This window comes from Cervus elaphus, chromosome 19 (assembly GCF_910594005.1).
Source record: "Cervus elaphus chromosome 19, mCerEla1.1, whole genome shotgun sequence".
Taxonomy (NCBI): domain Eukaryota; kingdom Metazoa; phylum Chordata; class Mammalia; order Artiodactyla; family Cervidae; genus Cervus; species Cervus elaphus.
Window position 1 is genome coordinate 48,745,155 of NC_057833.1, and position 15,179 is coordinate 48,760,333.

General features: G+C 35.0%; 2 protein-coding genes across 2 annotated transcripts in view; both read left to right on the top strand.

Annotated features, from left to right (window-relative positions):
• The window catches only part of SNX4 (sorting nexin 4), a 52,830-nt gene extending 44,811 nt beyond the window's left edge, over positions 1–8,019 (top strand). The window contains exons 10-14 of the mRNA XM_043874416.1: positions 121–210; positions 1,751–1,850; positions 3,856–4,001; positions 5,081–5,195; positions 6,874–8,019. Of these exons, the coding sequence (XP_043730351.1) occupies positions 121–210; positions 1,751–1,850; positions 3,856–4,001; positions 5,081–5,195; positions 6,874–6,921 (499 nt within the window). The 3' untranslated portion in view covers positions 6,922–8,019. The remainder of the gene's footprint in view (positions 1–120; positions 211–1,750; positions 1,851–3,855; positions 4,002–5,080; positions 5,196–6,873) is intronic.
• Positions 8,020–9,132: 1,113 nt separating this feature from the next.
• Positions 9,133–14,320, top strand: LOC122676062 (small integral membrane protein 20-like). Its single transcript, XM_043875369.1, has one exon. The coding sequence runs from the start codon at positions 13,905–13,907 to the stop codon at positions 14,106–14,108; it is 204 nt and encodes a 67-aa protein (XP_043731304.1). The 5' UTR covers positions 9,133–13,904; the 3' UTR covers positions 14,109–14,320.
• Positions 14,321–15,179: the final 859 nt, after the last annotated feature.

Consider the following 15,179-nt stretch of genomic DNA (forward strand, 5'->3'; position numbering starts at 1 on the left):
TACTTTGGTCATTCATGGGTAGCAAATGGTCAGTGGACTATGCTTTGAATAGCCCTTCTTTAGAATATTAATATTTTGTGTCTTGATAAAAGTTACTATATACGTTATTTTTTTAAACAGATATGCATCTTCTATTGATGATATTTTGGAAGATGAAGAACATTATGCAGATCAGTTAAAGGAGTATCTTTTTTATGCAGAAGCATTGCGGTAAGTATAATACATGTTCCAGATGCAGTCCTATGGTTGGTCAACACTCTCTTCATCTGTTACTCTAAAATAAAGAGAGTAAGGTGATTTTTAAATGAATTCCTTCCCCTAGATATTGAATGAGATCTCACTGTATTCCTATCTGTTGCAGAGTGCTAGACATAGGAATTTAAGACAACTCTGATCCCTGGTGGTCAGATGGTAAAGTGTCTGCCTGCAATGCAGGAGACCTTAGTTCGATCTCTGGGTTGGAAAGATACCCTGGAGAAGGAAATGGCAACCTATCAGTATTCTTCCCTGGAGAATCCCATGGACAGAGGAGTCTGGAGGGCTACAGTCCATGGGGTCACAAAGAGTTGGACATGACTAAGCGACTAACACTTTCACTATATTTGAAACATTATATTGATAAAACCTGTTAGTCTCTGACTTCAGGTCTGTCTGTATGTTGTTCTTTCTGCTTTTTTCAGCTTGGAGATTGGAAGCAAAGTACACATTGAGTGTGTGTTATCATGATCTGTCATTAGATTGTATATTACCTTTAAATTCTGTGATGTTTCCATACCTGCATATTTTATCTCCTTAGTAAGATTGTAAAATTTCTTAATGTCAGGACTTTGTCTTCTGTTTTTATGGTATCTCCTACAGGGCCAAACAGAATTCTCTGGGAGATATTCCAGTTTAGAAAAATGAATCATTTTCCTGCCACTTTTAAAATCAGTGTAAGAATTCTGTTAATAAAACAGAAGAGCAATATTCCTTTGGCTGTTCAGTAGCTGGGATGAAAACATCACATTGTTAGCCTTTTTCCTTCTAGAGCTTTGAGTAGTAGAGGTCACACCAAGCATTTTCAAGTAACTTACCAAAGGAAGGTTGCTTAACACAATGGAATTCTTTGCAACTCTTAAAGATTATAGAAAAGATGAATGTATATTGATAAAGAAACGTGTCCTTGGTATATAGTTCAGAAATGCCTAGTTAAAGTCTAGAACAATATATACCACCTATTAAAATGAATTGTGTCTGGATAGTAGAACTAGGGAGAAGAAAGTGTTCTTGAAACTTACTTAGTACATTCCTGTATTAGAATCTTTTTTTTTTGTTTTTTAGTGAGCATGGATTACTTTTATGATAATGAAAACTAATAGACATTTCCAAATAGAAAACTTTGAGATAATCTTTTTAAACAATATTCAGTTGTTATGTGAGATTATAGCATTAGTTCCAGTGCTGTACAAAAAAAGCTTTTTAAAAAATGTATGTGTAAAAAAAAAAAAATGTATGTGATAAAAATTTAATTTAGCAGAACCTAAGCATAAAAACTTGTACCTTTTTTGATTTATAAATTTTTATGCTTAGGTTCTGCTAAATTAAATTTTTAATGTTGGGCTACTACATTTTAAGCTTAAAAATTCTATATATCAAACTTCTGATCATAATACGTGAATGCCTCCACTTTACTCCCTGGGGGAAAATTTAACATGTTAATAATTAGAGAGGCCACAAAAATTAAATGGCAAAAATTAAATTTTTTTCCTAGGGCTGTGTGCAGGAAACATGAGCTTATGCAGTATGACTTAGAGATGGCTGCTCAGGACCTAGCATCCAAGAAGCAGCAGTGTGAGGAACTGGCAACCGGGGTGAGCTGTTTTCCATTTGGGTCTTTGGTGTTATTATAACGAACCTTAAGTGAAATGGGCTGCAGGACGCCTGTAGCTTTTAAAGGGGAGTAATTTGTGGACAACTTTTTAATTCTTTTGGTTGTGATCTTAACATAAAAAGACATAAGCCATTAGGGACTTCCCTGATGGTCCAGTGGTTAAGACTACGTGCTTTCATTGCAGGGAGCACGAGTTCAATCCATGGTCAGGGAACTAAGGTCCTACATGCTGCGTTGTGGTGGCCAAAAAGTAAAATTAAATTTAAAAAATTAAGTCTTAAAAAAAAAAGCAAGCCATTAAAACATATATAGCGTTACAAGAAATTTTGCCAGATTGCACTGTGTAATAAGAACCATCTCTTTTCTGATTAAGTCTAAGTGGAAAAAACCATTATTCTTTGGGATTGAAATAATGACCTTTGCACGGTTTAATTTTATCACTTACATTGTAGAAATTTTAGTTAACTTTGAAAAACTTTGCCCTGTTAGAATCAGTGCCTCTCTCCTAACAGAGAACTTTTTGTGTATTTTATTCTTGAATCCTTACAGTGAGTACTTGTGAAGAAAATTTTGTATCTTACTATGTTAGACTTAAGATAATTTTTATAATCAGCTTTCTATTGTCCAGCTATTTCATTGGAATAAATAAGCTGCCATGGTGAGAGCACACAGTCTGGAAGTAATGAAGCAGTGACAGTGCCACTGTTTATAAGTCATTTCACGGTTAACAAGTCCTTGACTTCCCTGCTGGCTCAGACGGTAAAGCATCTCCCTGCAGTGTGGGAGACCCGGGTTCAAACCCTGGGCTGGGAAGATCTCCTGGAGAAGGAAATGGTAACCCACTCCAGTATTCTTGCCTGGAAAATCCCATGGATGGAGAAGCTTGGTAGGCTACAGTCCATGGGGTTGCAAAGAGTCAGATACGACTGAGCAACTTCACTTTACTTTTAAAAGTGCTTATGGGCTACCCACATAAAGATACATGGGGAAGGACCTTTGACCATGAAGCAGATACACACTGGCTTGATTTATTTTTAAAATCCAGGGGAAATTTCCAGTCCATTTTCAGGGAGCTTGGTTCTCTACTCCTGCATTTGCAGGGAAAAGCGTTTCCTTCAATAAATTCCAGAGAGTGAAGAGATGGTGAAGTTTGAGGTTTGGGTTTAGTCATTCTGTTTTATTAATAGATAACCAAGTTTTAGTGTGAGTTATGCAGATTTTAAATGGTTTTTTCATTTTGTTTTATTTTCATTGTTGCCTGTTGAATTTTATCCATTTTTTATGATCACAGAATAATTGAAAAAATATGACTGCTGACATAAATAACTTGTCTAGTATTTCACCTGGAAGTTTTCCATATGATGAAGAAGCTCAGTTAAAATTTTTCTTTTTTTGTTTTTTTGTTTTTTTTCCATGGCTGCTTCTTTCTTTATTGGACGCTTTGTAGATAAAATTTTTCCTTTTTTGATTCTTCAACATTTTCTAGTATTATAAGCCTTAATAGTAGCCCCTTGGTTGTATGGTTTGTGGTGTTCTGTCTGAGGTAGGGGGAAAATGACTATGCCCTCTTTAAAAAAAAATTGTGGTAAAATATACAGAACATAGCATTTATTATTTTAACCATTTTTCAAGTTCAGTAGTAGTAAGTTCATTTACATTGTTGTACAGCCAACCTGCAGAACTTTTCATCTTGCCAAATTGAAACTCTCTACTTATTAAATATCAACTATTAATTTCCCTCGTCACCTAGCCCTTGGCAGTCACCATTCCACTTTCTGTCTCTGTAAGTTATATTACTCTGGATACTTCATGTAAGTAGACTTGTGTATTTGTCTTTTTGTGACTGGCTTATTTTACTTAGCACAGTGTCCTCAAGGTTCATCCATATTGTAGCGTGTGTCAGAATTTTCTTCCTTTTTAAGACTGAAAAATATTTCAGTGTACAGATGTTATTTATCCATTCATCTGTTTCTGTTTCATTTTAGACTGTGAGAACATTTTCTTTGAAGGGAATGACTACCAAGCTCTTCGGTCAAGAAACTCCAGAGCAGAGAGAAGCCAGAATAAAGATGCTAGAAGAACAAATAAAGGAAGGAGAACAACAACTTAAGTCTAAAAATCTGGAAGGCAGGTAAAAATGCTGGGATGTTTAACATGGCTAGACTTTAGGCTCTGTGGCAGGTGGCTTATAACGATTCCTAGCTTCATCAGTTCCTGGATGTAGCCTCAATCTTCTAAAATACAGTGATTGACTATTCCTGAGAAATTTGAGTAATCAAAAATCATGTTACACAGAAACAGTTGTGTTAGTGTTGGGGAAAGAGGAAGAAGGAAGTATTTAAACTTCATAATATTTTCTTGCACTTTACATGATTTCTATCCTTTGCATATTTCCTCTACTCTTTTCTGTCAGTTAAAAGCCTCATCATTCTGCAATGCCCAGCTCTTGAACTGCTTCCTTTGTTAAGCCTTCGGTTATCCTCACAGGCTGTCACAGCACTTGGTTAATGCCCTTTATCTCACGGCAGTTTGTACAGTGTGACTGTCTCTGGCTAAATTACGAACCCTTCAAAGTCAGTGATTGTGTCTCCTTCATCTTTGTGTCCCAGCACCTTGCATATGACTTAGAATATAATTATTCCATAAATATTTTCAGAAATTCAGTTCTCAGAGATCTGCCATTGACTTTTGGGCTCATTTTTCATGTTGTTTTTGTCTGACAGTTGAGTAGATCAAGGCAGACCAAGAGTTTCACTGATTTGGAGGTGGTTTTGTTAATTTTTGAAACTGCTGGTGTCAAGTAAGTCAAAGTTAACTCATGAACAGAGTTAAAAAGATAAATGGCTCTCAGAATTTTTAAAACTCTAGTTGTCATTTAAAGAAAATACATGATAAATGTGATACATAATCCATCTTGTTGAAAAGACTGTATGTTTTGCAGTGACTCCAGGCAGGTAAGTCCATGTGGCATCTGTTGGCTTATAAATTGGTTCAAGGAGCCATTTACATCTGTTTTATAGGAATAATTTGAAGCTGGAATTTGTGGTAAAAGAGACTATTAAAATGTAGAAGAGTGTATGACTGTCTGCTTTTTCTCTCACTTTATAGACAAAAACCCAACTCAGATGAGAAGTGTTTATTTGAACTAATAATATGTAGTTTATTTAATTTAAATAAGAATAATGATGATGACTATACCTTTTATTTCAGAGAGTTTGTCAAAAATGCTTGGGCTGATATTGAACGCTTCAAAGAACAAAAGAACCATGATTTAAAGGAGGCCCTCATAAGCTACGCAGTCATGCAGATCAGTATGTGCAAAAAGGTAGGTTTTGGTTTCATTGAAGGTACGAGTATATTCAGACGTGCCGGCAAATTTCTTTAAAATCAGTTTCTTGTTTGGAACAAAGTATATATCATTTTTATTTTTAAAGTCCATTCTTCTCTTCCAGAATGTTTCCCAGTTTCTCTACTTAATTTTGAAAGAAGTGTCATAATTAAAATCTTAATTACCAAGTCTCCACTCATCTAAAGTTCCAAATTTGTATGCCCTATTTTTACTTGTATTTGAAAATGTGTACTAAAAACATTACTATGGTTATGTGATATTCTTGAACAGGGCAGTAAAATACCATTCCTAACAGCGATACATACTTTCAATGAAAAATGGTCTAAACGTTAGGGCTTAGATAAAGTAGTATCTAATGGAGTATTCATTGTTGGAAAAGGCAAGATAGATCTCACATGCACTAGGACTCCTAATAAGATGGATCTCACATGCACTGTCCTAATAAGATGGATCTCACATGTACTGTCCTAATGAGATGTCCTAATAGAACGGCAGATGAGAAAACAGGCTACACACTAGTGCATATAATGCAATCCTGTTTTTGTGGGAAAGAGGAAAGTGTGTATTTTTTAAATGATTGTATATATACAAATGAGTTTGAAAAGATACACATGAAAGTGTGTATTAATAAACATGTCACTGATACCTATCGTATAAGGTATGAATACTGAAGCTTATTCTGGTTAAAATAAGTGTTTTGGCAGTGATGGAAATTTTTCTCAAATGATATTGTAAGAACAAAATATATAATATTCCTTAACCTCATTTTCATAACCCCAGAGCTGCCTATGTGATCACCAGTCAGTACTGGTGCTTTACATTTCTCTAGTGCGTCTCAATTTATTGAGTGATTCAGCATGCTTTATCTCAGTAAATCATTTAGTAAGTCAATCTGGGACATTAAAGGATTCTTGTGCAGTTTTGTTTTTCTTTTTGTGTTTCATCAGGGAGGAAAAAAAGCTAAAAAGATTAATTTTTTTCCTATTGTTCAAAGCCTCAATAAATATTGATTAACTTTAATGTATAAGTACTAAAATTTCTTCATAAATTAGCAGTTATTAAAGAATATATATATATATACAGGATATATATATATCTTGTTTGTTGAAAACATACCTTCCACCACTGTCTAGATTTTACTATTAAATTTTTTACAAACATGCATTTTTGTTTAAGCCTATTAGGTATATAATAGCATGTTAGTTTTTGCTAAATAGCCTGCTGTAACCATTGAGAGGGAGTTCATAACTTTTTATCAGAATATTGGTTATTAGGTTAATAAATTAATAATATTTAATTGTTAGACTAATAGGTTTTTTTGTTTCAGATATTGCAAAACTTGTTTCCTTTATAAGTAGAAATGATATGACTATATGATATGAGTAAATGAGTCTTTCAAAAAGAAGTAGGAGTTCTGTATCTTTTTTGAAGACAGGCTCATACAGTGATTCTGTTACTTTTTTCACAAGTATTTCACTTTGACTTATATTTGCCATTGCCAGAAAAAGTGTTCTGTTTGTTGTACTTATTAATTATTCCAAAAGTTGAAACCTAACATACCAGTAAGCCAAGTACTTGACCTTTCAAAATCCTTCCAAAATCACATTGTAAGGTTTTTGGGCCTTTTTTTTTTTTGGTTTGTTTGTTTTAAAAGGGAATTCAAGTTTGGACCAATGCTAAGGAATGCTTTAGCAAGATGTAATCCTGTGAAATGAATTTCTCTTCAATCAAAGTACCCCAAAACAGAAGCACAAGTAAATAAAAGGATTTGTTACCCTGCATACACAAAAATATATAGTAAGTTGAGTAAGTTCAACTTTCGTTAATTTGATTATATTAATATAGCACAAAAGGATGTATTTTAATGAAGATTAAATATTATAATTTGAGGTTTTGGGGACTGGTGCTGATTGTAAAATGTTAATTAGATAAAATATACCAACAGATTGTCGCTTCTGAACCAGTGTCTGAATATCAAGATGTTAGGTCATTTCTAGAAGTTCGTTTCAGTGCCCACTGTTTCGTATCTGCTTATGTAGGGAGTCTTTCCCTAAGACTGAATTCTTATCTTTATTTGGTAAGGCCCACTAATCTATCACAGAGGGTTAATTTTTCTTGCCTTACAGTTGAGCTGTTTGGTTTGACAAAGCTCAGCTGAAATTTAGTGTGAAATCTAAGAATTTCTCCTACATTCATTAATGCCCCCAAACATTACATACACTAGACAAATGCCTTCAGTGTATGTTTTACCAGAATTTTGATATGGTCAAAATTTTATACTGCCAACAAAGAAGACTCAACTTCTCAGTGGAATACATTGTTATAATCTAGGAATTGCTATATAGAAAGTTTTGAGTATGTTACATATACAAGCATTAAATTCTTAAATAATTCTTAACCTCAGTGATGAGCCTAAATTTACTCTGCTTGGCTCTCTACACATGGCATTTCAGGGTACAAGATGTAGCATTTCAATGTATAAGATATATGTAGTGAACATATGTATTATTATCTTCATTATTATCATCCTTTTTTATTGCTTGGCTCTAATTTTTATAAAGATAAATTATATTGTGCTTTTGTGTATGTGTTTTTGTGGTATATGTTCAGAAGCCAAGCACCCTTGGAATTTGCTAGCTTTGCAGAACTCTACATGTGTACTCATTATTACTAATTATGTAAAAAAATTTTTCAGTACTGTTCAACATTTGACTTTTTTACATGTTTGAAATGTTGCTGAATTTTTGTGCTGTTTGCCAGACTTATACAGTAAATAAATGAAATACTGTGTTGATTTTCATATGATTTTTGTTATTTAACAAAGTGGTCTATATCTGTTAGTATCTGATGCCCTGTGGAAAAATAATATATGCCATATTATGTTTTGAAGAATTTAATTGTATAAATTTGTCTTATGCCAAAATGTTGGATTTCTTAAAAATAAGATGCTGAAATGATATATGATTTTTAAATGTTTACCTTTTTTAAAAAAAAGATAAAATTGTCAGGAGCAAAAGTCATCTTGATAGGTACACTTTTCATCCCACTGAAGTGGATCCTCTCTTGGCTCACAAAATAAAATAGCTTTCCATTTGGCCTTTAAAATCAAAAGCCTTTTCTTCCAACCTAACCTTATGCTAAATAGAAAATGTATTAGAGGACTTCCCTGGTGGTAAAATGGATAAGAATCTGCCTGCCAATGCAGGGGACACAGATTTGATCCTTGGTCCAGGAAGATTCCACATAGCTTGGGCAACTAAGTCCATGAGCCACAACTACTGAGCCCCCACGCTCTGGACCTGTGAGCCACCACTCATGAGCTCCTGTGCTGCAGCTGCTAAAGCCCATGTACCAGAGCCTTGCTCCACAACACGAGAAGCCACTGCAATGAGAAGCCTGCTCACTGCAACAGGAGAAAGTCCAAGCAACACTGAAGACCCAGCACAACCAAAAAAAAGTATTAGGTTTTTTTCCTACTACCTGACCTAATTTGAGAAGGTCACTAATACCTATGTTTTGAGATAAATTAGCAAAAATATTTTATTATCTCTGAAATACACAAAAATTCATTTGGCTGTATGTATATTTAAGTAGGAATATCTTAACGGATTGAGTTTGAAAAAGTTTCACTTGATAGTACAATAATAATTCCTTTAAAAAGAACTCTTAAAGGAATTTTATGGTGAAAATCATTTTCGGTACTATTGTGTGTGCGTGTGTGCTCACTCAGTCGTGTCTAACTCTTTGTGACCCCATGGACTGTAGCCCACCAGGCTCTGTCTGTGGGATTTCCCAGGCAAGAATACTGGAGTGGGTTGCCATTTCCTTCTCCAGGGGGTCTTCCTGACCCAGGGATTGAACCCACATCTCCTGCACTGGCAGGCAGATTTCTTTACCACTGCGCCACCTGTATGCATTTACCCTTTTCAGTATTTAAAAACTAGAACTCAAAAATGAATTATTTAAAAGGGAGATAGATCTCCAAAGATAAATATAAAAAGCTTAAAAATACATCTATATATATGTGAAGCTTGTATGAGCAATAACTAAAGATGACTTATTACATAAATGTAGATACTTCATAACAGGAAAATTTAATCTTTACAGTGTACCACTGATGCAGTTAGTGTAGTCAAAGCATTAAAATTAACTGAAGTCATACCTCACCTTCATTTATATCCAAAAACTTGGTGAATGAGTCATTGGTAATTACAACATAGCATCCAAAACAGGAACTGAGAGTTCTTAAAATTCAAGCATCTTTAGAATAAACACATATCCAGCTTGGAATGGAATGAAAAACCAGGGGTTATGTAACAGGAATGCTAACTAGGCTTTGTATATTCTTATCATCATTTTTTATGTTTACATGCATACTCTCTCCATGGTAGAATTTACTGATTATCCTGAAAATATTTACGTATAAAAATTTTAGAAATTTTTTTTCAAGATTTAATAATCCAGAGAAATAAGCTAACAAAAGGCCAAATCAGTGAAATTGTACTTGCTTCCTTACTTTTATAGCTTTAAATATTTATATATTTAAAAGAGCAGACTAGAGGGGGGAAAATGAGCAATAAAATTCAAAGTAAGTAGAAGAAAGAAATATTAAAAGCAAGAGCAAAAATCAGTGATATTGAAAACAGGTAATACAGTTAACAAAGCCAAAAGTTGGTCTTTGAGAAGATTAATAAAATTAAACCTCTAGCAAAGTGATGGAAAAACCTAAAAGACAGATTATCCTTATCAGGAATGAAATCAAGAATGTTATTTAGATCTTTCAGATGTTAAAAGGACAATAAGGAATATTATGTACAAATTTAAACCAATAAATTAAAGTCATCAAATTTCTTGAAAAATACAGCTTACTAGAACTGATACAAGACAGAAAATGTGAATAGTTTTAATATGAAAGAAATTATCAGAAATTTTCATACAAAAGAACTCCAGGTCCACTTTGCTTTATTGGTGAATTCTAGCAAACATTTAAGGAGTAAAAAGCTTTAATTCTACACAGATTTTCAGAAAATAGGGGCAAACAGGATACTTACCCTATTTTTTTAAAAAAATGAAAACAAGTATTACCCCAATAGCGAAACAAGCCAAAGACATTTCAAGGAAAGAAAGTGGCCATACCAATAGATACAGAAATTATTGAACTATTAGCTAGTTGAATCCAGCACTATATAAAGAACATAATACCTTATGACCAAGTAGAGTTTATCTCAGAATGCAGGGTCATTTTAAAATTAGAAGAGTCAGTTACTATAGTCTACCATAATAACAAAATAAAGGAAATCCTTCATGATCACTTCAATACATGCAGACAGACATTTGACAGGATTAAACTCTGATTCATGACTTAAAACTCTGAGGAAACTAGGAATAGAAGAAAATTTGATAAAGTGCCTCTGTGGAAAACCTACAGCTAACATCATATTTAATGTTGGGAAAATCAAGTTCATTACTAGACAACTCCCCACTAGACAGTATATGTCCCCATTTCCCCCTTTCCTCCCACCAGTGCTGAAATTCTTCTGGCTTTCTCCATTCAACTGTCTCCTTCCCGGATTGTTCCCTGTGCTCACTTTTCTCAGAATATTGTTGAACCTTGAAGAAGATGGCTGCCTCATTCTTAAAGCTTCTAACAGGAAATTGATTCATGTATGTTCACCAGGTGGACACTCCAAGTCCAAAAAGCCTGGGGAATCTGTTGATTCAGGAAATTTTATAAAATCATCCCCAGATGAAGGTGGAACTAGTTGATTCAGTAGCAAAAGTCCAAATGAATAAACCATCGTGTGATAGAAGCACCATCAGCAGAAGACGAGGAGAAATTCCTAAATACTCAGTTGTTCAGGCCTTGATTTCAGAGGGTAATAGCTAACATGCATGACAATGCTATTCATACTACACCTAAAACTGAGGCACAGTGTCGCAGTGTGCTGGCCCAAGGTCCCATATATAGTAATGAGTAGAGTCAGAGTTTAAATGAACCCAAATAACATGGCTCCAACAGCCTGTACTTTTCAAGGCTTTTCCCTTTTTGAGGAGCAGAGACTTGGAGGAGACCCTCTGGGACAGACCCATGAGGATGGCAGAGGGATAGAAAAGGTAACTTTCATAATACTCAGATTGTAAGGTATTTGAAAGGAAAATGTCATGGGTATTTCTGAAAGTGGGAGCAGGGAGTGGAGACATGAGAGAGAAGCAGGCTCCGGTGAAATACTAGACTAGTTCTCCAACTTTAATGTGTTTGTGAATTGCTTGGGGATCTAGTTAAAACACAGATTCTGATTGAATAGTTTATAGAGTGGAGCCTGAGAGTCCACATTTCTTAACAAGCTCCCAGATACTGGCAGTGGTACTGGTCACCCTTTCAGTAGTGAGGTGTTAAATACATACATTTATATTATATTGGACATCACTAGCTATTAGGCCAATGACCTGGCCAAACAGATCTATTTTGATTCAGTTATTTAGAAAATATACAAAAATTTAGCAGTTATACAAAAAAAAAAAAAAGAAAATTAGATAATAGCAACTTCTTAGTACTATGTCAAGTTTGGAAGTTTATATCCAAAGCAAGTTCTATGTGAAGCTTTAATGATAAAGATGAGTATATGGATAATAATTACATAAAAACACTGAAATTTTATAATGTGATAAAAATAGCATTTACGAGGCATTCATCAAATATTGTGGAAGATTTTCTATTAAATACAGTGATTTAGACTGTTCTTTTGGTTTATGTTTGCACCTCCTCAGAATTCCTCTAAAATGGCAGTAAGGGAAAAAATTTTTTTTTGAGTACCATTAAGGGCAAAGGGAACAGAAGAGACAACTGTGTAAGAAATGTTGACAAAATCACAAAGTTTTGGAAGAATAAAAAGATGGAGAAGTGTTAATTGACTAAGCAAAACGGTGACAGCTGAAATTTATTAATACATGCTTATAGTGGGGTCTGCTAATGAGAAGTAAGCTAGTTTGCACAGCAGAATGTTAGAAAGACTTAGGAATTAGAGGAAACCAAATGAATGGGTGTAGAGTTAAAGGTAGGGGGAGGGGTCGGTGCAAAATCTATACCAAGAGCAAGTAGACGCCAGGACCTGACTCTTCTCCATATAATGAGGAAAGCACCATTGCACATTACTATGAAATTTCACATGAATAAAAAATTCCAGGAAAAGTTAATATACAGAGAATTGCCATCATCATAGCATCAGGCTTCTCAATAGCAAAGTCTCTGAAAAGAATAATTCCTTCAGAATTCTAAAGATAAACTATTTCCAGCTTGACAGCCAAACTGTCAATCACATGTGAGGCAGAACAAAGACATTTTTGGATGCGTAGTCTCAAAAAATTCTCTTCCTATACATTTATTCTCAAAAAGCTATCAGAGGATGTGGTTCACCAAAGCAGAAGCATTGACCCCAAAGACATGGGATACAGAAAAAGGAGATCCAGCATAGAAGGTAGATGACAGATATGCCCAGAATACAGTCAAAAGGAGTCCCAGGAAGGCACTGTCCAGTGGGAAGCCAGAGATGGAGAGCTCCAGGAGGAAGAACAGCTGGGGAAAAGTTGTAATTTTAGGCTTCTGTATAGATTTGACAAATGTGGAATGTTGTATTTAGAGCCACTGGAGTGGGATGCTAGACATAGAAAACTAAACAATAAAAACAAGTCTATTATAATATTCAGGAGGAAAAGAAATGTTTTGCAGGAAGAGAATCATAATCAGAGTATACTACATGGCTCTGAAGTTAAAATATTTACATAATTATAATAGTGGAAACCTGACAATCAGCTTATCCAGACATGGTGCTAACCACTGCAATGGTTGTTTGGGAGGGGAGATTAAGCGTGCCAAATACTTAACTTAGTATGTCGATAAATCAAGACACAGCTCCAGAAGGATTGTTAAAAAATACAAAGATAAATGTCCAAAGAAATGGCAAAAAGAATTGAAGGGACTGAAGAATAGAGAATAGGTAGAAGGTGAAATAAGGGGCAGCTATTTTTGTAATAAACTTTTTTGTTAACACTATTGTTAATTCTCACAATATTTTGTGTGTATTGTGGAAATTCTCAAGCATACTCACAGGTATAGAGAAAAGTACAGTGAATCTCCATGTACCCCTCATCCAGCCCCAACAATTACAGATGTGGCCAATCACATTTCATCCATACTCTCACTAATTTTATTTTATATTGTAAATCTTTAAATATTATTTAATTTTTTAAAAATTTACTGAAGTATAGTTGATTTAGAATGTTAATTTTTACCGGACAGCAAAGTGATTCAGTTACACATATGTGTTCTTTTTCTTTTCTATTATGGCTTATTATAGGAAATTGTAAGTACTGTTTAATTTTAAATTAATAGTTAAATCCCTGCAGGTGATAGGAATAATATTTGTGAAAAATTATCACTATACACCAAACTGCTTTGTGACCAAAAGGAAAATAACAGTAATCACTACCTCAGACAACATGACCCCATAGGAACCTTATCAAAGTTGGGTACATGTGGTAGACAGTATAATACACTAGAAATGAATATGGACATGAGTGATAAAAGTGAGGAAAACACACATCTTCTCTCCAAAAGTGGCTCCAAAGGAATTGTAACTAAAAGTCAGAAAATTAAGAGAGTCCCGGGCACTCGGAGAATCCGGAGCCATGTCCCGGAACCTGCGCACTGCTCTCATTTTCGGTGGGTTCATCTCCCTGATCGGCGCCACCTTCTACCCCATCTACGTCCGGTCCTTAATGCGGCTGGAGGAGTACAAGAAGGAACAAGCCATTAATCGAGCTGGTATTGTTCAAGAAGACGTGCAGCCACCAAGGTTGAAAGTGTGGTCGGATCCATTTGGCCGGAAATGAGAAGATTAACACCACCTCTAATTATGCAAGTAGACAGAGACTTCATGCTTTCAGTTCTGCAGCAAGTGCAGTAAGTCACCTGGCTAGAGAGCAGTGGCTGGAGCAGAAAACTCTAGAAGGCCATAAAGAGTCCTGTGCATGAGGATTACGTCCCTTCTTAAAAGAACCCTGGAATAAATCATACCATTAGGAGGGTTTTCATGATTTGGTTTCCTTTCTGAAAATGAAGCTGTCTCACTCAGCTGGGCTTGAAGGCTATCTACATATTATTCAGTCTCTACCTCTTAGCCAGCCACGCTGTGATATGAATACAAGCAACCAGTAGACTGGGAAAGATCCTAGACTGTTTTGCCATCCTCCAAATAGGAAATTTCAGGGGAAAACTACCATATTGAGCAGCCTCATAGGGCTCTTTGAAAATGTTAAAGTTGATAAAACTCTTTGAGGACAAGGTATATTGTACTCTTTAGGAATAAATAGTTCAACTTAACTATCTCATTAGGAAGGTTTCTGCATGTTGAGAAATAAATTTGAAGCAAACTAAATGGGTCTGCATGCCTATTAGAAATCATTGTTGAATTGACTGAAGTGAAAATGTATATATTAAAATGATTTCTCTTACTTCAAAAAAAAAAAAAAGGTCAGAAAATTAAAGCAGTATCAGGAATTAGGCTATCAGCAAAATATGGCTACAGCATACTGACATGAAACGGCAGTGTCCACATCTGCCCCTCCCCACTTACTATAGATAGTGTCATAAGTGATGGTTTCCAGTCACCATAGTACACTGCCTGCTCGTTAGAAACTTGGCTTAGTGTGCAAATTCTGCGCTCCTGTATGTGACAGGATGAAGAAAGGAGAAGTAGTGTGAGTCAATAGCTAATTCAGAGTACGTATAATAAAAATGTAAAAATAATTCCTTCTTTCTTCTAATATATAAGAAGCAGAGGAAAAGGTGGGGCACAGGTCAAAATGATTGAGAGTGGGGTGCAGCGTATACATAACCAGGGAGCGGCTGACATTGGAAGGGAGGTAAATTCTAGCACATTCGTTTCTGATTACATTCCCATG

Coding starts and splice junctions, on each gene's coding strand:
- LOC122676062 (XM_043875369.1), top strand. CDS start 13,905: ATGTCCCGGAACCTGCGCACTGCTCTCATTTTCGGTGGGTTCATCTCC.